At 36.7% G+C, this 27448-nt stretch overlaps 1 protein-coding gene across 1 annotated transcript in view; it reads left to right on the forward strand.

Annotated features, from left to right (window-relative positions):
* The first annotated feature begins 279 nt into the window (after positions 1-279).
* The window catches only part of LOC108720936 (uncharacterized), a 39385-nt gene continuing 12216 nt past the window's right edge, over positions 280-27448 (forward strand). The window contains exons 1-3 of the mRNA XM_018445217.1: positions 280-292; positions 410-650; positions 7778-8358. Of these exons, the coding sequence (XP_018300719.1) occupies positions 8143-8358 (216 nt within the window). The 5' untranslated portion in view covers positions 280-292; positions 410-650; positions 7778-8142. The remainder of the gene's footprint in view (positions 293-409; positions 651-7777; positions 8359-27448) is intronic.

Raw genomic sequence — 27448 nt, forward strand, 5'->3', positions numbered from 1 at the left:
GGCGCGGTGCGATGCGTCGCGACGCTCGGCGCCACGGCCTCCCTCAGTCAGCCCTGCGCCGTACGGGCGACGACCACGAGGGAAGAGGAAGCGCCGCCGCTTCTCGCCGTCGCGCGAGCCGACGCGACGCGACGACGAGCACCCGTTCGTCCGTCGAGAGCTTTAGTCCGCGTCCGCACGTCGACTGAAACACGCGACCTACGTCCACCCGGTGTAGTGTGCGCGGCTTCCCTCCTTCCTCTTATCGTTCAAACTCGTCCTGAAGGAACGGCCAATTCTATCGGATAACAGAGTCTCTTCGTTCCCTTCATCATTCTCCTTTTTTGTCTCTCTTTCTCTTTCTCTTATTGTCTCTTATCGTCCTACTCGCGTCAGTCATCTGATAGTTCTTCTCCTGCTCCTTCGACAGATGTTTTGCGATCCTTTCTAAGATAGATGGAAGGGAGGATGTTTCGAGAGCGTGGAAGGAAGATTAAGACCGCCGGAAATTCGGGATGTAATATCCGGCGGCCCTAGTTACACGTAGTGTGCGCCAGTCGGCTTTCCTGCCTTCAAAGTTGAAGCAGCTTCAATACAAACCGGAGTAACGGAGGACGCTCACTTTTGGATTCAACGATTTTGAATTTGATCGAAGAATCAGCTCAACGAAGGTGCGTTTCCGGGGAATTTTATTGTTAATTTTATTATTTGAGTTAAAAGATAAAAGTATCGCTAGGCGATATTATATATACAATCAGTTTAAGAACTTCTTTGAATTATCCAAATTGGATGCATCATTAACAATTAATTTTGAACATTCTCTTAGAAATAAAAACTCTAACATTACAAGAAAAATATTTTTATGTTAGAATTTGCAAATTTTTATCTCATGAAACTAAAATGATACAAATTTCAGATCATTTGTGTATACATCACACATTATCTTCAGTAATTTTTTTTAGAGATGTTTATAAAAATTATTTGTGAAGTAAATCGGGATAATTTGGATAGGTTAACAGAAATTTTTAAATTGTATAAAAGACTGTGAGGTCGCATAGTATGTTCAATTAAACATACAAAACACTATTGCGCTATAGTGCATGAATGTTTTATATATTTGATTGAATACACTATGCGACCTCAATCGTTTATACAATTTGAAAATTTACAGAAAAATGTATTTTATCCTCTCTTATAAATTTTAAAATTAATTTTCGATACATTAATTTTCTTATCATCGAGTAAGCAAATTATTCATGAATAAATAACATTTTCACACACAATTTAAATATTTTAGATTTATATGCTAACTTTTTCAAAAAAGAAAAAAGAATTTCGATCGTGTAATTATTTAAGGGCGCAAGAAGTTTAAATGTACCAATGTCTCCAAAATATCACGAAAAGTTATCTCCGACATGGTAGAAGATTACACAAAAGTCTTAAGAGGAAAGTCGCTTATTATTATCCTGAAAAAAATTTATGAATGAATCATACTATCAATCCAGAAGAATTTTAAATTTAATAAGGCAAGAGTCTCGTTGCTGTAAGGGTCGCAACAAGTTTAAATTCACCGTGGTATCTCGTTGAAGAGATATCGCGGAAGTTGTCTGCCCGACAATGGTTACAAGAATATTCTCTCTCATTTTCTCCTTCTCCGCATTCGCTATTTCCACGCACTCCTAAACAACTCCTGTACGTTAGAGGGTGATTCTCCATCCACCTCGTGCAACACGATGCGATGCGACACGACGCGACGCGGAGAGCCTTGCCTCAAACTTTTCCGTAATGAGATTTCCCGGGGAACGAAGAGGGATTACGGCGCGGAGAGACTTTTTGCTCGTGTCGCCCGCGTGCGCATCGCCGCGGTCCCATACATCAAACTGTCGGCCGGGGATGTTGCAGGTGCATATGATACGTACGGCTCCGTTAAGCGCCTTTATTACTCGTGGCGAGGCCAAGGGAAATGCGTATCGACGAGTGAAATTTTTTCCATAAACTTTCCGCGCGTTTAGCGAATTATAATTAACATTGATCGATGTTATTCCAGTCCTCAATTATAAAACTAATGACTTAACCTCATTGATCGAGTATTGAAAAAAACTACACTGTACTGAAAAAAAATGGTCTAGTTGGATTAAATAATAATTCTGGTGGAAATGGACGAGTCAAAATTTTCTTGTTAAATCTACTAGAATTTTAGTTAAGATAACTAGAATTCTGATTGATGTAATTATTCTGGTAAAAATAAGAATTCTAGTAGATATTTTATCAGAAATATTGTATCAATCAGAATTCCAGTTATCTCAACTAGAATTCTATATAATAGATGTAACCAGAAAATTCTGATTTGTCCATTTTCAATCAGAAATTTTGTGTAGTACCTTAATCTTGAAGTGCTTCGTTAACGAAGCTGACATTAGTTCAATTAACGCTATTTGCATTGATGAATTTTTGAAATTTTAATTTCGGGAGTATTTATTTACACTTCCTCGGTTTTTTTATTTAATTTCTTCTCCATTCGGAGAAAACCTAGCTTATTAAAGTTCTCGTAGCGCTTTCCGTGCGCACGTGCTCGTTCGCTCCCTGCTGTCGCTTAAACACAAGTGCACATGTGCGATTGTCTCTCGCGAGTTTACGTTAACTTCCGTACGTCGGGCATGCCGACTGGCGACTGTTTATTTGCCACGATAATTATCGCGGGAGTTTTATAAAGTCCGGAAACGAGCTTGCACGCACGTGACTGCACTCACGACGGCACGGCTTGTTACAAAACTACTCGTCGAACTTACAAAAGGGAACACGCGTCCCCATCCGGAGCAACGAAATTTAACGAGCGCACTTTCCATACCGTATAAACGTGCGCGGAAAAAGCGCGTTTGTAACAACGAGCCACACTTGCGAAATGTTCCGGTGAACTTTTACGCGAAAACTCATACGACGCGCGAACGTCATAACTTGCCCCGTTTTTTCGCCCTTTTATTTCTCGCGCGACGTGTCACCACCACTATAATTCCGGAATTAAATATGGAGAACCCAGAATTTACCCTTGTTAGTTGCAATTTATCGAGCTGTCAAGCGATTAAAAATCGCGATACTTTGTCATTTTCAATGTTTACGTCCGCGATGTCGGTATTTCAATTCTATTAACGCATTTTTCATTTTTCAAGATTATATCAAATTAAGTATGTTCACTGTAATATATCACTTTAATTCCAAAGCACATTTACAAAGAGAATTTTCTAAAATAATCTTTTCTACATAAATGTCTTTTTTGATAATTTAAATTTATTACAGGTTCATCTTTCTAAAAATGTAAGGTAAATATAAATTAATAGACATGAATCAATTATTGGACAAAGTGATAAAACATTTCAAATATTAAGCTTTTAATGACAAGTACGATTCTGAATAAATTCGTTATTAAATTTTTATAAATAACAAATTTATGTAGAACTGTACATATCGTTAAAAACTTAATATTTCAAAATTTTGTATCACTTTGTCCAATGAATTGGTTGTTCATTAACTGTCCACTAACTGGAATATTTACTTTATTTAACGTATTAAATTTTTGCTACATGGAAAGAATGTGGTTTTGCTAAAATATCTAACAATTTAGCTATTAGATACGGATCTGAAAATAATTTTGTTTACACTATCAAAATAGTTATGTAGGACACTTCAACTGGTTGTTAAAATATTAAAACTTTTTGTAGCGTTGTTTAAGTTACTTTAAGAGTATTTTACATAAACTATTTTAATGATCTAACAAAATTACTTTCAGATCTGTATTTAGTTAAATTTTTAGATACTTCAGTGTTTTCTCTGTATATTAATATTTTATTATTTAGTATTTTCAATATTTGTATCTGTATTTTCGTTACTTAACACTGTCACTGTCAAATTGTCTCAATAACTTAAAACGTTCATTATTTGATAATATATAGTGAATTCTACGAATTTTTTCGCGAGAATCGCATCAAAGATCGATTTCTACGATGTGTCCTGTGTCAATGCTGAAGAGGTTAATCTACGTTTTTACGGGTTTTACGTTCCTTCGATGTCACCTCTCGTCCACAAGTTCCGCGCCGCGATTTAATTAAACTCTCTCCGACCTGCCATCGAAAAATCGATGCTGTCGTCGTGGATTTTACTAGCGGTTCCGCGAGACTCCGAACGAAGCAATTCCGGCGAGACCGGTCGAGTCGATTTAGCTCGTTCGTGCAGAAATCCGCGCCCGAACTAGTCAGCCAGCCCCGAAAAGTTGCGGATCGCAGGGAAAATTCACAGTGACGGCAACGACAGCAACAAGGAATTGCTCTGAACTTATTCAATTGAACTAGTTCACGGTAGAACAGAATACTTCGTCTGTGAGAGCGATCGATATTAACTCTTTTAACACTCGAATAGATATGGAAGTATCACCGAAAGAAAAAAATTGCGTCAGAGAATAGACACCGAAAGACAAAAAACTTGGAAAATGTTAAAAAAAATTAAGTAGGTACGTAATTAAGTTTGACACGACAACTGTTGCTTCACTTAGATTTTGTTTTCTTCGCACACGTGAAAAACAATCTCAGCGACATAATAATTAATTCTCAGTAGTTATTATTCACAGTAAAAGCCATAGTAACAGTGATAGTTCATGTTACTATCAGAAATATATAACTGTTGTAAAGGTATATTAAGATATCAAAATAACCCATCGCTCATGTCTCGCTGCACGATCTGCCACATTTTGCATAGCACGTTATGTCAGAATAACGAGAACTTGGGATTACACTATGCTTTAGTGAGTAATCTATGACCACTCGGCCAGGAACGAGAAACGAGAGCAGGTTAAACTCTCGAGGGATAGCTCTAAGCCGGGAATGTCACGGTGAAAAATTGTTACATCAACGGACGAATGGGCCCGGAGAGAAAGAAAAAGAGAGAAAGAGAGGAGGATGAAGAGAAGCGCGAAGTCAAAAGTTACAAAGAAACGCACTCTCGTATACCTACATCCGTCGAATGTCATTCTACATGAACTCGTATTTCTTGTTTAATTCTATGAAAATTCTCTCACGAGAATGCATGTTGCACGTTTTTATGATAAATGTTTGTCCAATAGATTAATTTAAATCTTATGACGCGAGATCCGCAGATTTTCATGAATATAGAAGCTCGTTTCCGCTTCATCCACCGGGAGCCATAAAATGTTTATCACCTGAAGTTTCCCACACTCCGACCAATACTAGTTAATGTTTCAACACCTCTCTCGTGAATTCGAAAAATCCACCGACCTCTTGTTCATCTCGTTGATGAGGTTGATACTGGTAACGAGTCTGTCGAAAATATCGATCCACAGTATATGTACTATTTCAAATTTTGCAATCTTTTTTTCAGATATACAATACATATAAAAAGATCAAATAAAGAGTGAACGAAATTAATTGTATTTAATGCCAATTGATACTGACGTAACCGGAAAATTTCCATTTCCACGTTTAACCTCGTTCGTTTCGCTTATCCCGCACGTTTAACCTATTACGTCTCTTTACGATGTGTACCGGGTGACCTGAAAATCTCTGCGGGAGGCAGCTCTTGGGTGACTCACGACCTGCGCTTTATTAAACGGGGCTCGACTCAACGTCACCTGGCACAATCGTAAAGCAAACTTATCGCGTGTCCTCTAGGCACCTCGGCGACCCGTATTACGAGGTCGGACAGAAATTAGATCCAAAATTCGAGGAAAGTGCGGAAAGCACGAATGAGTCTGTGCGTTCGGCTTTGTCTTAGAGAACGCGAAAGGGGCGTCTTCGCACCTTCGCCGGAAATACATATAAATCATGGCTCGATTAATCTTCCGGACTTAATGCAACTGCAGACTTTACGGGGTGATTCAGAGACATCGCTGTACTCGCATTTTTCTTCACTGGATTCTTTCGCCGAGCACATTTTCTTCTAATGAATATTTTATTTTGTATTTCTCTCATTTTTACCTTTGATTCCTAAGACTATTTTTATGTCAAGCTTAATCCTTAGTACATACGACTGGGTCATTTGTATCCTACGCATTTTCTTTCTTTGAAATATCAGGAACACTTGATTAAATAATCTCTATTTTCTTTCCATTCTTTTTTTAATACACAACTTTATAAATACCTTTCTAAAGATGTTAAAGTATAAGATTTAATAATTTTTATATGCTTGTAAAAGTAATGAAAATCTATCTATATAACATCTATCTATATAATATCAAGAAAACAGTGCACATTTTTCGATTCAAATTCCGCTAAAATGAGGAAGGCGAATTCTTTGATGGAACTATTGTTGATCTTTTGTTGAAGGAAGGTGGAAATTCTTCTCGCTATTTTCTGTAAGTCGAATGATGTTTGCACAGTATGCGACGCGTTTATTACCCAAGAGTAGAGGAGACACGGCGCAAATTTTCCATTCTTAAATTAGGTCGCGCATTCTGTGACTAACGCACGGCCGACGACGACGACGACGACGACGACGACGTTTCTCATGAATTGCAAATTCCTATGTTGTTTTTCTCATCTTTACGGCTTCACCAACTCCTCTTCCTCTCATCCCCCCGCTCTATCGTCTACTTTAGTCAGTTTGCATTGCATTCGTTTTGTTTTGTCAGGAAATAAAACGTACGTCTCCACTGACAGTTTCTCGAATGGCTCCGCGAGTCGAATGATTGGCATACCATTACATATATGACATATCATTAAAATATTGCATTAATGTAATTTATTATTTTAATTAAAAGATTGCTTTTCTTTCTACTAATAGCAACAATTGGATCTTTTTGTACTTCTTCCGAAAAGAATTCTAGATGCATTATAAATGCATTATTTATTTAAAGTTAATGACGTTATATATGTTACTATATTTATCGTAATTATTTTTCAATATTACTTTTTTAAAAGATAGAAATTAATTGCAATACAAAATATATTTATTTGCGAATGCTATCACCAATCTTAAGTATCTCGTTCTAGTTTCCTGTTCTCGTATCTTACGGGACCCGCTCCTTAAGATCTAAATAAATTATATCTATTTATCTCAGGTCGTCCTTAGGGAATTCTTAGAGAATCTATGGCAGAAGGAAATTCATCCATCTACAGTGTCTATCCATCTATCTACCAATTTATCAACCTGCCGCGCTTTTTGCAGTAGTCGTTAATTTAAGTCACGAGATCGAACGGCAAATCTAACGGCCGTTGATTTACGGAGAGCACGCTTTTTTGGTGCGGTAATGGATCCGACCGTAATTCGCAACGACATGCACTCGAATTTAATCGGACAGATTTCTTCGAAAGTCTGAAAAGCACGAACGACATTCGTGGTAGAACGAACGACAGCTCCACACAGATAGTCTGGCAGGATTCGCTCCTTCCTTGACGTCCGCCACGTTCCGCAATTTCGTCCCAATATTCGCGAGAGAATTCGGGTTTAATTGACCCACTTCAGAATTAAGCTTTGCTGTGTTTCATGAATGCTTCGTTCGTAGTAAAAGGTAGCGCTTTCAATTTCGAAGACGTGTTAAATAAATGTTAGTTGCTTTCTTATGGAAAACAATAATATATAGCACAAACGCGAAGTCCGTTTAATCTTCAAAATTCTGACTGACAATTAATACTTTTCTGCTGTTTACCTACAGTTTGTTACATTTTTGTGTTCAAAATAAAACAAATATATATGTTAGGTTTAAAGACAGAAATAGCAATGTACGATTAAGAAGAATAAATCCATTCGCTAGATTATTTAGTACAGTTATTTTTAATTATGTTTTTTTTTTCAGGTTTCTAGGGTGCTTGCTGCCAAACGCACCGACAAGTAGTACAAGACTCGTTGCCAAATTCCTCCACATAACAACTACTGCCGTCATCGCTTCAAATTTGTTCCTCTTAAAAAAGCTTTAGAATGCGCTAACAAAGCCACAACGCAACTTCATCATTAAAATTATCAGATTTCTAACGAGATTTCCGTAAGGATCTCGTGAGATTGAAAGTACAGAGGAGTTTACTTCGCGAGGAGGTGAAGAGGGACACAATGAAGAGACTTGTCTTCAACAGGACGAAGTGATCTTCGAAGAAACGAAGAAGCGAAGAGAATTCGAAGCTTTGGGTCGGGCTAATCGGGCCGGCGACGGGCCCGATCGGTGTGATGGTCTCGGGGTGGTGCCCGTGCGTGCCACTGGGGCGTCGGCAATCGCCGACCCAGCAGCAACAGCAACAGCAACAACAACCGCCGTCGTCGTCCAGGGCGCCGTTCACCGTCAGCGGCGCGACCGATCGCGCGGACATGGTGCAGATGTTCTACTATGAGAACCGTGGCAAGTGTTGCAAGAAGCTTCTCAGATACAATGGATACCCGAATAAGGTTAGATAGTTTGCCATCACAATTTTATTTTGCGATACAGAAAATTCAATTTGCTTATTATTAATTACGCTTCATTATATCTCTTTAAAAATTTGTTATTGAGTTTGTTTAAAATAAAATTCGTAAATCTCAATAAAGTATATTAAAACGTACTATTAGACAATAATTTTTTTTAATCCTTTCATTTAAATTCTTATTTAATTTTTATGAAATTAATATTTTTATAATGGTTTTGATATTATATTTCTTTAACGATAATCAATTTAATAAAATATAGCTGATGATGTTTTGTACTATATTTTAGTGCGTTTAAAAAATTAGGATTCGATAATAATTAACATTGCGAAAATTCTTTTGCGAATATTGGCAAGTCGCGTTCTTTGAAGACGCGTCGAAGTGAATCTTAAAGTGCTCTATTTCTCTGGGGAAGAGAGCATTAATTATTTGACGAGCGTCTTGATGAGCTTTCTCTAGAAAGGCACTTAAACTATTCTCCCGAGTAGTTCCTCTCGAAGACTTAATGTACACGTCCTAGTAACCCGTTCATATTACTATACATATGTATACGGGAGAATCCAGATAAGTACAGTTAAGTTCAAGTTTCATGGAGCGTTAATTTTGAGAAGATACGATTGATTTACTTCTGATTGATAAAAAATATCTTTTTTTAAATCTCCATCTTATTCAATTACAGACTTGAAAGTACTAATCGTCCCTTACATTCCAATATATTTCAAAAATATTCTAACAGTGATAATTTTGTAAGCATTTTACATAAAATTGTTTAAGTATAGCAACATAAAATGTTAGTCTGCAAAGAATACACGATTAGAATTTTTTATATTATTTATTACTCTGATGATTTTTTAAGTCGTATTAACATGTAAGGAGAAAATATAACTTTCATGAAAATGATACCATTCATTCAATCGCTTAGTCTTTCCGTCGGTTATCGACTTTTCCGTCCACTTTTCTTAATTGGACGTGATTTTAATCACATTTGTGAGAAGCAATCGTTCTGATAGCATTATATCGGAATCTCTTCGATAATTGATCTAACTAGGTATAAATCTACCCACATATCATTTATCTATCTAATGAAACTAACTCTCCATTTATCTATCCATTTATCCGTATAATTAAACTGTCTATCTATTGCTCGATTACATCGAATTTCCTGACTGAAAGACGCTTTTAAAACGTTTGATTGTTACGTCTAAACTGAATTTTCCGATGAACTGAGTTAATGTCAATTGTTAACTGCAGCTTATACATAATGTTACTATTAATATTATTTTTATTAGGTCTAATAACAATGAATACACATACAGTTATTATTAAGAATATACATATAGAATATACATAGTTATTTACAAAATATATTACATTATAATTTCTAAAAAAATCATTAAATATTCAAATATATAAATAAATTTTTGATTTATCAATCCGGACGCATAAATTTATCTCGTTCGAGTATCTCTATGTTTCTTTAACGGTCGATTTAGAAGATTTAGACAAAACGTGGCGATAAAAGTTTAGCGAAACGAATGTCACCCAATGAACATTTCACGCTCTATGGCAAGTCCAAGATCTCGGGGACCCCAAAGTGCACTGCAAAAGCGAGATAGATAGAGGAATGAAAGAAAGAGAGAAAGAGAGGGAAATAGCTATTCCAAGTTCACCGCAGAGATGGCCGAAGTTTCCGAATGCCTCTTGGGAAATAAATCGATTCGATATCTGAATAACCATTATGCAGACGTGGCTTTGCGGAATAAAGAAAGCATAGTAAACTGGTCGGTGAGAGGGAAAGGAGGCGAGTCTTCTCGGAGAAGAAACGAAGGAAGGATCTTATCCGAGAACTAGACTAATATTGCGAGTTGGGAAACTACGACTGGAATTTTCTTTCAATAACCGAGTTATTATTCATCACGGCCATTTATTACTCGAAGTCGGCTTATTTGTGTCATCTTCCATTCTTGTTTCGTATTATTTTTTCGCCAATTCTTTGTAGCTACGCGTAAAGAGATTCTCTCTCTTCGAACAATGTGGATAAATCGAGTTTTTTCACTGCCTCAGGGAGAAAATAATTCCAGCTAGTAAAAGAAGGAATTTTGGCAGCTCTCTGTCGATTGTCAATTTATTACGGAAAACGATTTGCGATGTTTATCACTTGTCGGAAATTTCAATTGTCTGATAACGGAAGCGCCGCGCGGCGCCAGCTTTCTTCGTGTGGCTTTTCGGACGATTTCCTATTTTCTCGCTCGCTCATTTTCTCGAAATATGCTTTCCCCTCCCAGTATATCTTACGCATCAATCTTAGACATTACGCGGATGCTCGAGGATAAAGAATCTAAGAGTTATCCCAGAGCCAGAAATATGAAAACGCAGTAAGTTCCCATTCCGCCAAGATATTCTTCCCAAATTCCGAATGCCGTTCTCGCAGTATTTCGAAGACGAAGTATAAGTGGATTCCTGAGATATTGCCTTGTACTTATGTTTTATAGCTCACTATTGTTACATTGATAATTATTTTCGACGATGGAGATACGGTTGTTCGTTACGTTGTTAATTTAAGGTTTTTTAAATATTTAAAAGATCTAATAGGTTTGGTAACATAACACGTGATGTATGTTTATTTATGAAATATCTGATCACGAGAGTTATCTCACTGAACTAATATTATCTTATGTCTCAACAATTGATTCACTAACTTCCTCATCACTATTCTCTCTTATAACATAAATCCTTAGCGTAAAACAATGTAATTCCAACAATAGTCGCAGGGCTAATAATAATTCTAGACCATAGGCATCCACGTCGTGTACTTTTCCTCGTCAATATGTCATTGACGATAATGCCGTAGTTATTTTTATGCGCCCTTCGATACTTTAATGCGAGCTAACATGTAGGAGGCATCTCTGTGATCACAGAGAAGGAAATGTTAGGGTCGATTGATAATTTATGAGAATAGAGAATAAAATTTCTGAGAAAGTTGCTGAATAAGAAAAGATTTTACAGAAATTGCCTATAAAATTACCTTTTTCTTTTGAAATAGTAATTAACAAATTTAATAGAAAAGCGATATTACATAGCAGACGGCTGATATTAAATAGCTATATGAAAATGCAAAGGCTATATTATACTTAGATATATTTTTAATATTTGGCGTACATTTTTATCTTTACACATTTTTAAATTAAACTCAAGATTTTTTTCACTAAAATTTGGAATATTAACAAAATTCTTTCTCAGAAGTAAAACAGCTATTTATTCTGAAAAACTTTTTATATACTTTTTCAAAGAGTAAACATAAAAAGATTTCAGCTAGTGACTCGTATAATGTTAGCGTAACTCACATCCGCAAAAACTTGTACCTTTGGGACCGTCTGATCGAAGGGGAAAATGATTCGCGAAGAAAGAAAGTGGCACATAGGGATGCGTCGCTGATTTTAATCCATCACGCTCGACATGCTGGTGATTAACGAGGGTGTCACACTGGTTCTCTGGGGGTTTGCGACTTAACGCGCGCTGACACGTGTTTCGTTAGTGGCGATGTCTGCGGCATCGACTTTACCGAGAAGGTATCCTCGCGACGTCTATCGTGGTCTGATTAATCGCCTCACCTCACCCGTTCCGCGGATGATCAATGTACATTTCGCGGGCAATAAGCGAAAGTACAATCGTACTCTCTCGCATTGCCTGACATTCGAACAACGATAATTAACGACAGTTTGCGGATAGTATTCGTGAGTTATTTCGCTCTTTAGCATTGTCTTCTCCTGGTGTATCCAATGTATTACGTATATTTTATAAAGAAAAGAGAGAGATAGATAGATAAATATCACCGTTTATTGAGCGCTTTTGGATGAAAATCCTTTCAAGCGTTAAGACAAGATATCAGGTTAAGACCTATATCAGTTTACAAACTAATTGTTGTTTACAATGTATAGTGATTTTTATACAAAACTAATAAAAATAGAGAGAGAGAGAGAGAGAGAGAGAGAGAGAGAGAGAGAGAGAGAGTGACTGGAGATAGTAAAATGGAGTAACTTTGATCCAAATTTTAATAATATTTAAACAGTAGGCATACAAAAATTTGTGTGGATGGTAATTGTCTTTAACAATAAGATACCTTAAAAAAAGGTATTTTTAAACGTGTTATGACTTGATTTTTAATATGCGTGCTATCTAAATATTTTTTTTAATTTACCTTATTTTACGGTAATTTCAAAAAGTATAGTCTACAAAAAGTTTAAATTTTTTAATTTAATTTATATTTAAAACATTAATCTTTAAAAATTTATTTCAAAGACTTGATAAAGTTATAGTACACGGTAATTATTCGTGTATGGAATGAGGAAAGAGTTAAAGTTAATATTTATTTATGTATTTTTCCTTGATTCTCTTGGATAGAAAAATAATTCTTCATGCGTTCCTGGGAAAAACGAGGTCGTTTAGCTTATAACCCGACTGCGCGTTATCTATTTGTTCCTGTTAAAAGTTAATTAGCGAACCCGGCGAAATTGCCCGCGGAGAGATCCGACAGGAAAAACAGCGAGGGATTCAGGAAAATATATCTTTCCACGAGAAATCTCTCCACTGTACGAGATTGAATGAATCGCTATTAAAAGTGCGCTTGCGCTTATGGAATTATCCGTAAATACGAACGATATATCGAGGATGGAATAAAGACTTGAATATATATATATGTATTGTATGGCGTCACTATTAAAGTCGCTTTTCGCCGCGGATAAAATTATCCACGAGTGCACATTCTTTCGCGAGCGCGCATGTATCGGAGGGGCACTTTGTCACGAATGCACGGTTGCAGTCATGCATGTGCACTCGGAAGAAGCGGTGCGATTACAATTTACTCGCGGCAGCGTCGTCGTCGTAGTCATACATCTTTGGCGACGTTTTCTTCCCGGCGATGCTTTCTTCTTTCTCTTCTTCTTCACCTTATTTTTTTTTTTCTCTCTTTCTCTCATCCACAGGAAATTTACGCGACGCGGAAATAAACGTGAATCGCACGCGACAAACGCGTTTCCCGCGACCTTTGAGAGCTGGCCGAGTGGCAATGAGTGATTCAAATTAGCAAAGTGAGGACGCAAAGCGAGCGATTTTCAAGCGAAATAGTCTCCTCACGAACGGCTCTTCGTACGGCGAGAGTAATTGCTTTTTAACAAGCGCATCCAGGATTCTGCCACACTCATTATGACTGGGATTTCCTTTATCTCTTTTCGGCGCGTAGACATACGGCGGATTATACGGATTATATATAATGACAGGAATATCAATATTCGGTAATTGGTCATTGATTCCAGAAAAATAGAATCAGTGATCTTTGATCAGTGATCAAAAAGCGTGAGCGAGAGCTTGTAATATATTAAATTAAACATTTTTTAAATTATAATATTAAGTTAAATATATAATTCGCATAACATGCGCACACGGATTATTAAATATGTTGTAAAAATATTTCTAACCAAATAATTGGCTAATTTGTTATTTTTTATATTTTTCCCGCAAACGTAACTTTAAATTTTTAATATTTACAATATATCAAAATTTTTGTAAAATACTGATACCTATCTATCGATATCGATAACGAACAAATATATAGTTTGGATATTGATTGCAATGGCTGAAGAGCAATTACTAACAAAGTCGTTTATTCAAGCTTGTGAATCATGATTGGTCGCGATTCGCGATGAACGCATCGGGCGGAATTTCGTCGACGTGATAGTCACGTTTTCGTGAGCCGTTATTACGCATTATCGATCGTTATCGCGCAACAATACCGCAAGAGCGAAGTGACGTGTAACGCAGTGCAGCGCAGTATAGGGATTAAACTCGCCATGACGAAATAAAATCGCGTGGTGGACGATGCGCGATTAGACGTCGGAGAAGGAGGGAAAAGAAGAGAGGCCAAAGCCGACCACCGTTACCTTCGTTGAAAGGGAGTCAGCCTGGGAACAAAAGAGGGCGAAAGGGCCGGCGAGGACGATGAGGAGGATGGTTGGGGATGGCAGGGAGGGCGGCCGAGTGAATACGTATGTATACGGGGAGAAAAACGCAAACGGTGAGAGCGGTGGCAACGATGGAAGAGGGAGAAACGTCGAGAGAGAGAGAGAGAGAGAGAGAGAGAGAGAGAGAGAGAGAGAGAGAGAAGACGTGAGAGAGGGAAGAGATGGTTGAGAGAGGGAAGGAGGGAGAAGAGGGAATCGCGGAAAAGAGGCAGGAGGGTGGATATTCCAGGCTGCACCCCCGTGGCAACGGTCCCAGCGTATCGCCATGGCAACCGACCCTGAAACACCCTCCGGCCGTCGCACTACCATCGCATCGGAGAGAGCTTCGCTTTCCGATGGCAGTAATAATGTATCCTCGCTCTCGCTGTACTCGCGCCCGTTGTTGATGTAGGTCGCAGGACGCGGTGCATACCGCGCGCGCGGGGGCGCAATGCACGCAGCCGTTTCCTCCCCCGAGACGCTTGGCAGGCGGGAGCGAGCTTTTCGTGCTGTTCCTGGACCATCCCGATATCGCGTGCCCCGCGAGATAAAAGCGCGCTGTATGTTGTATCTTCGTATCTTTGCACGACGAGACGTGTATTTCGCGTAGGATATCTACCGGGTGTTCAGGTCCAACAGTCATTTTCTTTGAATTTGTTATTTAATTGATACGATATCAATCGATAGTTTTGTAGTTTTGAAAACCATTTTGTTCAACTTTTTTTGTTGAACTTGAAAAATTCAGGAGAAGAAATTAAATGATAGGATTGTTCGATAGAATTTATGATTTGCGACTTAATTATTAGGATATTTAACCCTCTAAAGGCGAATGTTGCATATTTGCAACATTTAATTTAAAATTGAATTTGGAACAAATTCGGGATTTGTGCAGACTTAAGAACTAGGAAATGTATGTAATATTAAACACTGAGATATAGTACTTCAACTGCTAAAAAGGCTATATGTGATATCACATATTGATAAAAATATATATATATATATATATATCGATAGATTCTTCATTTACAAGTCATTTTTTAATAAAAAGTTTTAGTAAATAAATTCTTTTTTTAACGACAAGACAATGCCGTATTTGACAGATTAATATCGCTCATAACTAAGAATTTATTTAATATCGATATTAAAGTTACTTGACAATTTTCCTCGTGGAGGAAAAATTGATTTTGAATAATCTGATTTCAAAATTAAATCGGTCAGGCAAATACGTTTTTCCTTACTAAACGGATTGGAAGTTCATCATTTGAGAATTAAGATTGAAGTTCAACGAATTGAAATGAATGAAAGATGACTCTTAATAATCTCAGAGGTTGGATTAATCGATTTGAGATAATACCTTGTTCCCTTGTGTCTCATTTAGAGACGCATGTGGACATGTATAATATTATAGCACTCGATGACGTAATTCTTGCATTTATGGTCTCACGTAGATACCAGTACCTTTTCGCGTTTCGCTATATGGGACATAAAGCCCCAAAGAGGGAAAAGATACGACTGCCACGTCGCCATTAAGGTAATATGGACAAACTGCGCGGTGTTGTAATAATAACGTAATGGCTCGTGACGATCCTGTGTGAATTTACCGTGTGCCGTCTAAATCCCGTAATCGCAGGATTCCGCCATTGTCTTCGCGGTAGGGAGAACGAGAACGACAATAAGCTTTCATGCTGATTGCTTGCACTCGGGAAATGCGCGTTTTTCATCGTATCGAATTATTGAGTTCATTCGTGCCCCCCGTCCTTCTGATATTCTGTATAATTTCGTATACAATCGTGAAGAAGCGCGTTTCCATATCTTTAATTAAAAAGCGCTGTCTTTTTTCCCTCCTTAAGTGAAGGAATTTGGCTCTGTCAACGTTGAAAAATGTTTATTTTACGCCGGTATTCTTCTTAAGAAATGAACAGTAAAATAGAGCAAGCTCGCGTTTTCAGTTGAGATGCGATGCGGTTCGTTCTGCATCCATCCTCTTTGTACGCAACAATAACGTTTTATTGCGATTGCACCGTTGATCGATCCCCAAGGATGGATTTACTGCCGGCGGGTATAGGTCGAAATTTATGTCTGTGTAACGTTCGAGAAGCTGCGAACGGAGTCGCTGGTCTCTGAAGGTTTACAGCTCGCTGCAGCTCGTTATTTCATTTCAAGCGGTTGCGAGGAAAATCTGGACAATAATAACAATCATCTCAAGCGATTATAAATAAGAATTGTATTGCAATTCATTTACTACCTTTTAATCCGCGTATAATTTTCCAATTCGCTGATTCCTAAATTCATAATCGAGTGAATATTTATTGAGTTTTGTTGTAATTTGAGAAATTTGTTTACTTTTTGAAAATGTTGTTTACTTTTAGAATTATAATTTTATATAAGCATGTGGATTAGAAGAGTCTAATATTTTTCAAGAATTTATCTCTCTTTCTCTTTTCTTCGCGATGGTCGTATCTTCTCTTGTCTAGAGGAAATTAGAGTATTTAACAAAACGAGGTTAATATAGGTCAAGTGTTGCGAAGATCTAAATATTACGAGATCGTGACATGAGTCTCTTATCGTGTGGAGATCTACTGTGCCTCGTGCCGATCCCCAAAGGCAAAATGCCAGGCAATTTCGCACAACATACGCCTGCTTTAAATATTATTATACATTACGTTATTATGACACTGACGGACAGTATCGTTAGTCTTAAACAGAACGTTCTATATGCCGCGCGCTTTTCCAGCATGCCGCGGATTCTATTTCCCACTCGAATTATGCAAAACACGCCGGGGGAAAATAGACGCCCACGCGTGTATTCCGCTTCACCACATGCGAGCCGTGCGATATTATGAGATATTACTATAGGTAACGGGAAAGAGCGAGCTACTCGGGGTGAATTGATGCACGGCGTCTTTATACTTCAGAAGTCGTCAAATCATACATATAATTATTCAGTATAATTGGTTAATAAATTAAACTAAAAAAAATACGGATAAATTTTTGTGCAAATAAAATTTGTTTCTCATCGATAAGGAAAAATAATATTTCTTTGCATTGAAATTAAATTTTGTTAATAAAAATATTTTGCATTTTTCCGGTGCGTTTCTTCCGAATAAAATCTCCTCGGTTTAATAATCCAAATCTATTATCCTTCTGCTATTATTTTAGACTTTCTTGAATATAAATCGCTTCCTAAAGAGAAAACAATCGCTCCGTGGCAAGGGTCTTTTTACCTAAAATCTGAGCATTGTAGGAAACAACGCAGATAAGAAAAGGAAGTTAAAAAGGATATAAGAAATAAAAAATGAAGAAAGAAAAGGAAATGCAGCTTGAAGAAAAGCACCTTCGCGTATTTGCCGATGTATTTCAAGAGTAGGGGTCGGCGTTTTTAATCGACGCCACTTGTTTCTAACGAGCCTCTCTTGTTTAAGCCTCTTTATTTGCACTCGAACCGTCACTCTTCCCTCGCGAGCATCCCACCGTGAATTCAAATGCTAACGTAAAAAAAGAAATTTTAAGTGTAAATATTAAGGATGTTATTGACTATCTAATGTATTGACAATTATTTATTATAATTAATTATTCATTAATAATATTAAAAAATAAGAGTTTTTCCGCTTATCTTGTATTTTATATAATTAGGTATATAATAAAATATCACAATATATTAAATATGTTTATATATAAAATACGTTTTTTAAGAGTTAACGCCGGACAATATTTTCATTTATCGCACAGAGAAATATCTCACATGCTGATCTATCTTTCTTTGTTTTCTCGTTGACTGCCCTTTCGATCATCCTCACGTTTTATCCTCAGGTTTCCAGTTTGAAGAGGGGCTACGACGTTTCCACGTCAGCCATTGTGCCCTTTAATTTACGAGGCACCATCGAGTATGCTTCGTATGCAGAAAGCGAGCATGTGAAGGCGTCGCATGACAGCCTGCGAGTTAGACTAACAATTTATGTCTATTATCTTATAAAGTCTCATGAAAAATATAAGCTAAATCCCGCAAGAATTAAGCGTATTACTGTCGATTTTCAGACATTAAAATTAAATGTCATCATCACAATATTCACAATCAGATTTTATCATGCCCTTCAATTTATAACTATGTGTATCTATAGAATTTTTTAACATATTCGTATTCATTGTACTTTATTTCGAGATAATAATAAACAACGAGTTCTTTGTTCCCGTTTTTTCCGGAGTATGGAGTGCAAAAGGTTGATGCTCGGTAGTATGTATCGAGACGGAAGTCCTGGTAAAACTCGATTGCTACGGTTTTAATAGATCATTAAACTCGACCGAACGAAGTGCGAATTTCACGGATAACAACTGGATGCAGTAGGTACATTGCGCGTCGCGCTTAATTGTTCTGTGATGTGCTTTTTCGATTAACAGGACGTGTTTTGCTGCTTTCGCAGAAAAATTGCGTTGTAACAACAATGAAAAAAAAAACCTGCAGAGCATTATTTTTGTTTTCGGGGAATTGCTCTTGCTTTCATATAATTCTCGGATTTAAAAATGCATACACTGTATGTTTGTTACAAATATGATACATTATAATATATAAATAAAAAAGTATACTTACTGAATAATACATACTGTTTATAAATATGCAATAAGTATATGCATTATAATATACATTTAATTATACCATTTGAATTGTCAAAATTTTAGAAGAATATTCAATAAACAAATTTTTAACTACAAAAGTAATTTCAAACAAATATTACGGACGGATTAATCTGAAACGTCAAAAATCCACATTAATATCTACGCGAGCCAATTAACAAAGACCTTTACAAAGTGTTTCATTAAAAGAACACTACTGTTGATTTTATAGTGTTAACTGTATATCAGCCGTATCCTTGATAAGTATCGGACAGAGAGTAAATTCGCCAGTGCAAATGAATGCTCGGGGAACAGCAATTCCTCAAGACGTAAATGGGAACTTCGTGAGACGAACTGGAAAAGGAAAAGAAAGACGAGAAGAGACGGCAACAGGATTGATTGAAATCGATGCCATGGAAATCTCTGAATTTCTGTCAGGAAGCCACTCTCCATTGAGAGGGGGAGGAGAAATTATATATGTATGTATATATATATATATATAAGAGAGAGAGAGAGAGAGAGAGAGAGAGACTTACTCACGAAAATAACTTATCGTAGTGTCTATGTACATAGCTCAGAGAGTGCATTAAAGCTCGAGATTGATTCAAAAAGCGGATAAAGCAAGATACAGACTATGTTTCGCTTGTTCATTCCGATAAATTATAGACGAGAAATAAATTTAGGATTCAGTAGTAAATAGCATGTTTGATGTTTACATTTTCTAAATTCCCAGGTGCATTAAAAAGTGCAACTTCTTTTTATTTCTTAAGGATTCAAAGTTTGCAGGTTTAAATACGCATCATCGTGCCATATAAATCTTTGACATTATATATTAAATTACATATTTAAATATTAATAAGGTATCGTAATATTTCACAATAAATTGACTTTATCTTCTAAAATGAAAATGCCGGACAAAATCCCGTTGTATCTAATTAGATGTTCATCAAAGTGAACGAGAGAAATGAGGTCCAGATCGATATGGTGCGATTTCTGGTATTTTTACGAGAAAAAAGCCGGATTTAATCCTGATATATATTTATCGATCGGTACCGCACATCGTTTGGCCCGCACCGTGTCGTTTCGCTAGTTTTTTTCCGGAACAAGGCTAACCCGGAAAATTCTCTCGGCACTTTGTCTTCGAGGTGCGAGTCACCAGCCCGCACGCGAGAAAGAACAAAACGAAGCGACCGATAAAACCCCGAAGAGCGCGCAGAATAACGCCGAAACGACGTAATCCGCACTGAGACTGCCATAAGAAACACAAAATTGTGACTGCTGTCCATCGTAAAAAGCCCTTTTTATACGTCGATCTATTATCTTATCTAATATCCCCATTCATATTTCATTTAGAATTATTTTATTATCAATCTACAACAACAAAAATTTAGCGTCGCTTGTTTTTATATTTACTTAAATAATTAGATGCTCTAATTTTAAAATGTCCAAAAATTTGAGAATTTCATAAATAAAAGATAAATATGTTTATAAAGGGTATCTATTTTGATTAGAAAATTTTCTTATAAAATATAATGCTTATAAATTTTATATTCGAAATTATCAAACTATTATAGTATTATACAATTCGCATCCTATTGACTTCTATATTTCCGATTTGATCTTAGTCGCCTACATTCTCAGATATGCTCCATATATTGACATTTATATGCTGTGTATATGTATATGAACTGGCGCATAATATACCAAAGTTTCTATTGTTGCTTCGCACTTTGGCTAATTCCTTGGCCAAACTCAAATTACGATGTACGTGCGTGTCCTGAGAAAGCTCGGTACAGGTGCTCTGTTGAAGCTTAGTTGGTACAGGCGGAATATCATATTCTCCTTTGTCGGAAGATGCAACAATGTTATTTGCATGCATTCGACGGCGTCGTCGCTGGCCCAGCACGTCCTCGGCGAAACTTGCCAGAGTCGTCGTTGTATGATCTCGCTAAGTGACGCGACGATCTTTGCATGTCTACCGTGACATGCTTGCAGACACCGGTAATTCGAACCACCGGCACACAGTGCGAACTACAAACTCGACACGACATTGGTAATCATGATTGTCTCCCCCTCTCTTTCTCCCCTTCTCTCTCTCTCTCGCTCTCCCTTTCTGTTTATATTATCTTGCGGATTATCGTTTTCCCCAGAGACAGTATCCTTCGACAAATGGACCTCTTATTTTCAACCGTCTACGCGGGTCGATCTTATGTAATATTGACAAACCCGATTGATTAAAATGGATAAAAGATGTCGAAAAGAGTTCGATGGACATTATCACATTTCAAATTACGTTAATATCGATATTTTTAAAAAATTGGTATGTTTAGTGATTTTTTTTGTTTGTAATTAATGTTTTAATTAAAGATATTAGTAAAATATAGCAATCTCTTATATATTGCTTTGCAAATTTGAGAAAATTACATGCTTAAAATGGATTTTTTCAAGAATTGCCTTTAAAAAGTAAATATTATATTAATATTATTATAAAAGTATTACTTCAGTGTTTATATATTCTTACACATTATGTTATATGCCATTACTGTTATTATAAAGACAAAATTCTTATGATTCATCAATTCGCGCCTATATAATACACTTCTCACGGGCATAGCGCACGTTTGTAATGTCTAGGAGAGAAACGGAACATTCGTCGTCCGCCTTGAATTACAAGGCGGGCGAATCACCGCAAGTGCGATATCGGATGTCCTACGGATGCTTGGACATTGTACGGACGATATATCGATGCGAGGTTTCACCGGTCCCCCGGCATTCGCATTCGTGATTCGAGATCGTCGACCGCATTCACGTGAGGGTTTTAGAGGCGCCAAGGGTTTTCCGTGGTTCGCTTCCGCACGATCTGTTAATCCTTTGCAACTTAATCCGATGTTAGACATATAGCTGTATAGCTTTATTTCTTTTGATATTATACAAAATTGTAACACCGTGGAAGCAGTGTAATCTACTTGTAAAAATCGTATATTTTAATCCAGTCTTCAATTATTTTAATTATTTCTATTAAAAAGTTTTAAGATTTTAAGATAAAAATAATCCTTATCATTAATCTAACTCGTTAAGTTGAATTGAAACGTGTAATTATTTAGTGATTAAGTAAAATATGTCATTAAGTAATAAAAAAAACGATAATTCGGTTTTAAATTCAGTGGCTTTTTGAATCTACTTCTACATATAACAACAATTGTCTGAAACAGTAACGTAGGTACAAAAATGCAAATGAAATAACTCGAGTCGCCCTGAATTGCCGATAATGGCGCTGAGTGGTCCTACAATAACTGAAATGAATAAATGATAACATGCGTACAGCATACGTAATAACTCACTAATACACGTCGCCGAGTTTCGACGAGAACGCGGAAATAGGTTGAACAAATTTGGCGACGCGAACGGCGATGCGTATATGGTGGCGTAACGAACCGAGTAATCACGTTAATACGTTAATCGTGCCCCCTAATTAATGGGACTCAATGCAAAAGCTATATGTTATTCGCAGAATATACGCTATTCTCCACTATGGATTAAATAATTCATTCGAATCACTGAAAATTTATATATATCTATATATAAAGTTTCATTATCGAAATATATCCTTCCTTTTTGATTATAAGAAAAAAAAACAGAAATATGAATAAGTAAAAAAATTGACAAACTATTATTGGAAAATTTAATAGAAAATAGAGAATTTTTACATGTCACTCATCTGCTATAACAATGATATAACTTAAAAACAGTTTTCTAGAAAATGAATTTCAATATTTCGAATTATTAAAATATTATATTATAATACTATTAATTTTTAAATGCAATTTTGATATAATAATTGATTATAGAAGAATAAAAATGTTTTTTTAAGTACGTTCTTTTTTAGTTTTTTATGTATTCTTTTATATATTTTTTTTTGTTCTTTTTCTGTAAGCAACTGAAAAATGGCAATTTTTAAATTATGTCATTGTTATAATTAATAAACGCTGTGATACTTTATAACATTGGGAAATAAAATTATTAGAGATTTGAAATAAAGACATAAGATCACAAAATATTCAGTAAGCTTATGTCAATACTACGTTTGACAGTATCTCCGTTTGCAATGCAGACGAAAGGAAATTCAACGCAGTCACACACAATGCAATCTAGGAAATCATACTATCACAAAGGAAGATCGTAAATATATGTCTTCGCGTGTGACCGATTTCTCCTGACGGATTACTCATCAAGCTTCAGTTGTTTGCGCGACTTAATGCAGATGTACAATGCAGTAGCAGCACGTCCCACGATCGCAATTCACAATCAGCTAATCCCAGGCGGAATTTAGGTGCCGGCGCAATTCACCCGGTCACGGAGAAAGCTGTCCGATACTTCATTCTGACAAGCAGATGGACCGAATCAGCGCGGCGCGGTGCATCGCATCACGATACGTCGAACGATGCCATTTCGTCGAATCGTTCCTCGGAAGGACAATGACGTTTATCGTCAGTCTATCGATTTTACGTCCGCAGTCCATTAACCCGGGATTGGATTCGCGATCACTATGCGCGTTCGTTCCCTCGAAACTACGAACGTACAATCGGCGGAAACTTCTTGACTGTATGTTATCGCATTATACTTGGCTGCTCAATGATCAGCGATATTAATGGAAGATGGAAATTTAATCAAGTTTCATTAGATTTCGTTCATGGTAATGATCAAATAACTATGTTCAATGTGTGCTATAAACATCAGGATCAATAAAATAATTTTTCGTGAACTTGGAAACACGTTATTTTTTTTTTTCAGGAATAAGCGCGTTTCAAATTACTCATAATCCTAAATTGATCGCGGTCCTGGCGGAAAAAATGAAAAAATTTTTACGAAAAAGTATAGAAAAACTACATATATTGAGACAAGATTTTAGAAATTCTAAATTTTTCGTAGATATTCGTAGATATTATTGTTTGAAGGCGGAGGATTTCTTGGTTTTTCAAACAAACAACGTTACTCTACGTCCCACTACAAATATCTATAAAAAACTAAAAATTTCTAAGATCTTATCTTGATCTATGTAATTTTTCGTAAAAATTTATCCGCCAGGGAGTCATCTCGCTCTGAAAGACACTGGCGTAAAGAAATGTCTGCAGTATAATAGCTATTGTTACGAAGGGATGCCGCGCGTCCAGTGTGGCGAAGCTGGGATGGGATTATGGCGGGGCAATGGACCAAACTACCGGATTATCGGGTAAACCGGCATCCCCTATGCGCAACGTGTGGCCAACACGGTCGCACGAATAGCGAAACGCGAGCTATCGTTCATCGATGACGATACCCTCGCCTCGCTTGCGAAACTGCAACCACGCTTCAGCGGTTGGCACTGCCGCTTGTGCGTCCGAACCGGATTTTCCGAAATTAAGGTGAGCATGATACGACGGCAGTGAGCCATGCACGATAAAGCTGCCGTGGCTGCATTCGCGCGATACCTTTGACACTTGACAATCCTGGCACAAATTGATATTAGGTCGACAATATCTGGTATCAATAATGGATATCTGGTCGGTAACATCTAGTATCAACAACAGGACTACTTGGTGTTTGTTGCCCAAGCTGCAGATTGTTTGTTTCACAAACGTACTGCCTGAGAAAATACGACATCAACGAAATAACAATGAATATTTTAATAAATTAATATAGTAATGTAAAAAGTATTCAAAACATATACAAAACGTATAGTAGAAAGTAAAATAGAATAAATTTTCAGGATAAACTAGTAAAAAAGTAAAATTTTAATTTGAAATCGTTAGATTTAAGATCACCTTCAAACATGATTAATTCATTGTTCATTATTTATTTTGAATTGATATTTTGCTAGAAATAGTCAATTGTTCACTATATCACCATATCACCATATTTGATAGTATACAATATTTTAGCATTATTTTTTCCATTTTATTTTTCCCTCTGTTAAACCATTATAATGTTTCAATTTATTTTTCAACGCAAATTAAAAGATCCCTTCTCTCAATAAAATTTTGTATTGCAAAAAAATTATTGTACTTCATTACAATTGTTACCAATTAATTGCTTTCTTTCCTGTTCAATTTCGTCATTAATGAAACACGTTTGCTCGATAATGGGACTCCAAACGCGACCTAATTACGTCAAATATTTCTCTAATTGTCCGCGCAGTACATACTTTGGTGAACTTTTTTGTGAACTACTTGTATAAAACGCGCGCGGAAAATCGATCGCACAAAATTATAATGGGCGTTAACGTCGTTTCCGACGATAATTAAGCATGCTTCGTGACACGCGGAAGTGGAGCAGGAAAATAGATGACGGGCGTGACTGAGGAAGGAGCGTTGCAAAATTCCGGTTGCCTCCCTGTGATTTGAGGGATGGTAAATTACCGAGGAGAGAACTTGTGCGAGCGCGCTGCAGAAAGAGAAGAAGGAAGTCGTGACGACGACGCCAACCGCGCGTGGGATCCACTTATTCAATCAACGGCACTTAGGCCGACATAAATGCTAGTCGCAGTGATCCTTGTGCGCATAATATTGGGTGCGTTGACGACGGTTGTTCCGTTCCTCGTTATTGCAGTGCGTAAACGCGACGATAACAATGCAATCACGAGACTGCGCGAAAGTGCACTGCAACAATTTTGCAGGTGCAACAGCGGGTCCAATTCATTTTTTCGATATCCCGACTCGAAATGAATCTTAGAGCCGAGAAAATTAAATTCGTGAAACTTAATTTAGCCCCAACTTTAATTGCGAGAGCATTAATTGCAGGAGAATTGCGACGCCTTGCGCGAAAGAATTTTAATATCTAGGATTTAAGTATGAATAAAAAAATGAAAAATAGGTTGGTTTATTGTATCTCTGAATTTTGCGATTGATAATTATTTTCATTTATTCTAAAAAATATGGAATTAACACCATTCGATATTTATATAATTCTTATCATTCTTAACACTATGGGTGCTATGATGATATGTTAAATCCACATCTATAACGTTAAATCTACGTCTTATTGGTGTTTAAATCAACATTAACACGGTGAAACTTATATAAACATCACAGGTGGAATAAATCGACATCCATATTTTTTAGTGTTCTTAATAATTATATCAAATATATTCCCTTCATTATTTCAAGCGTTAAAGATAACTATCACGCGACAGTTGAGTTTCCGATAAAAACGACATAAACAAGACAGAAAAAGGTTTCCATTCCGCAAAAAAGGAAACCATAACTACGACGGGCAATTGGAATCGTTAATGCACAAATTGTCCGCCTCTGGGCGCTTCGGTGTTTGAACGCCGATAAATTTGCATGTTCGACAGGAAAGGGCAGCCATTACACAAGCCCGCGACCGCTTTCTGATCGTTTCCGATCCGCGAGAATTGGTTCAATTTGTACGATTGTTCTTCTACAGAGGAGAAAGGAGGATTGCAATTGTGATTGACGTGTGTTCCCATAATTGCGACATTTATAATGTAAGCATATGCAAAATGACATACACAATGTGACGTTATTCTCTCGTAAATTTGAATTGTAATGGATGCTGTTTGAAAAACATTTCCGTTGTCATAGTAAAGCTTTTACTAATTGCTCTATTAAAATTTAGTCGACAGCTTGTGAATTTGTTTACTCATTCGGAAAGGAAAAAGTATGTTCTTAATGTATGTCCTTAATAAATAATAAAAACTCTTAGTCGTCTTGACATTACGAAATATACGGGTGAAAATTACGGAAGCGAAACGGAAAAAAGGGGTCGGAAAGAAAAATAGATGGGAGAAAAGAGCGCAGAAACTTTGGCCGAGAAATTCCGTCCTTCGTCCCTTCGGCTGTTTGTATTCCACCCTTACTCACAGCCCTTAGCAGTCGCGGTTGCTTCTTTTTGCTCCACTTTGCACGTGCACGATCGTTTATTTTTATTTTACTTTGTCCGGACTTCGTCCTTACGATCCACCCATACTCGAGCTCGAATCGAAAGCGGAAATTATGAGATTCGTGCGTGATCTTTGCTTATTAAAGCAGCAAAAAGGTAGATATTAGCGCGTTCATTCAATATTCCCCGATGCAATATACAAATAATTGCTGGGTATTGCAAGATATTTCTCGATCAAAATTAAAAAGCCAGCTTAAGCTTCAATCAGTTTTTACCTGATACCTCGATAAATTTAGCTCGAGGGAAATCCGAGAGCTGTAAACATTGATCTTGCGTTTTTTTTTGTTGTGTCTCTAGAGCTTTCAATTACTGTCTAACTATATTAAAGTTTCTTCCAAGGAAAACTGAATCATAAGCTGTTTACGTCGAACACGACTTAAATCAATTCCGAAGCAGACCTTAATACGTAAATTACACTTATTTGTGTTTTAATAACAATAAACAGAAAATTAAGAAGAACTACAATTAAAATAAATAATTATATCCAGACTGAATTAATTAATCATATATAAAATAGCAATAAAAGACTGTAT

This window comes from Mycetomoellerius zeteki, unplaced genomic scaffold (genome assembly GCF_001594055.1).
Source record: "Mycetomoellerius zeteki isolate Tzet28-1 unplaced genomic scaffold, Tzet1.0 scaffold156, whole genome shotgun sequence".
In the NCBI taxonomy this organism is placed as follows: domain Eukaryota; kingdom Metazoa; phylum Arthropoda; class Insecta; order Hymenoptera; family Formicidae; genus Mycetomoellerius; species Mycetomoellerius zeteki.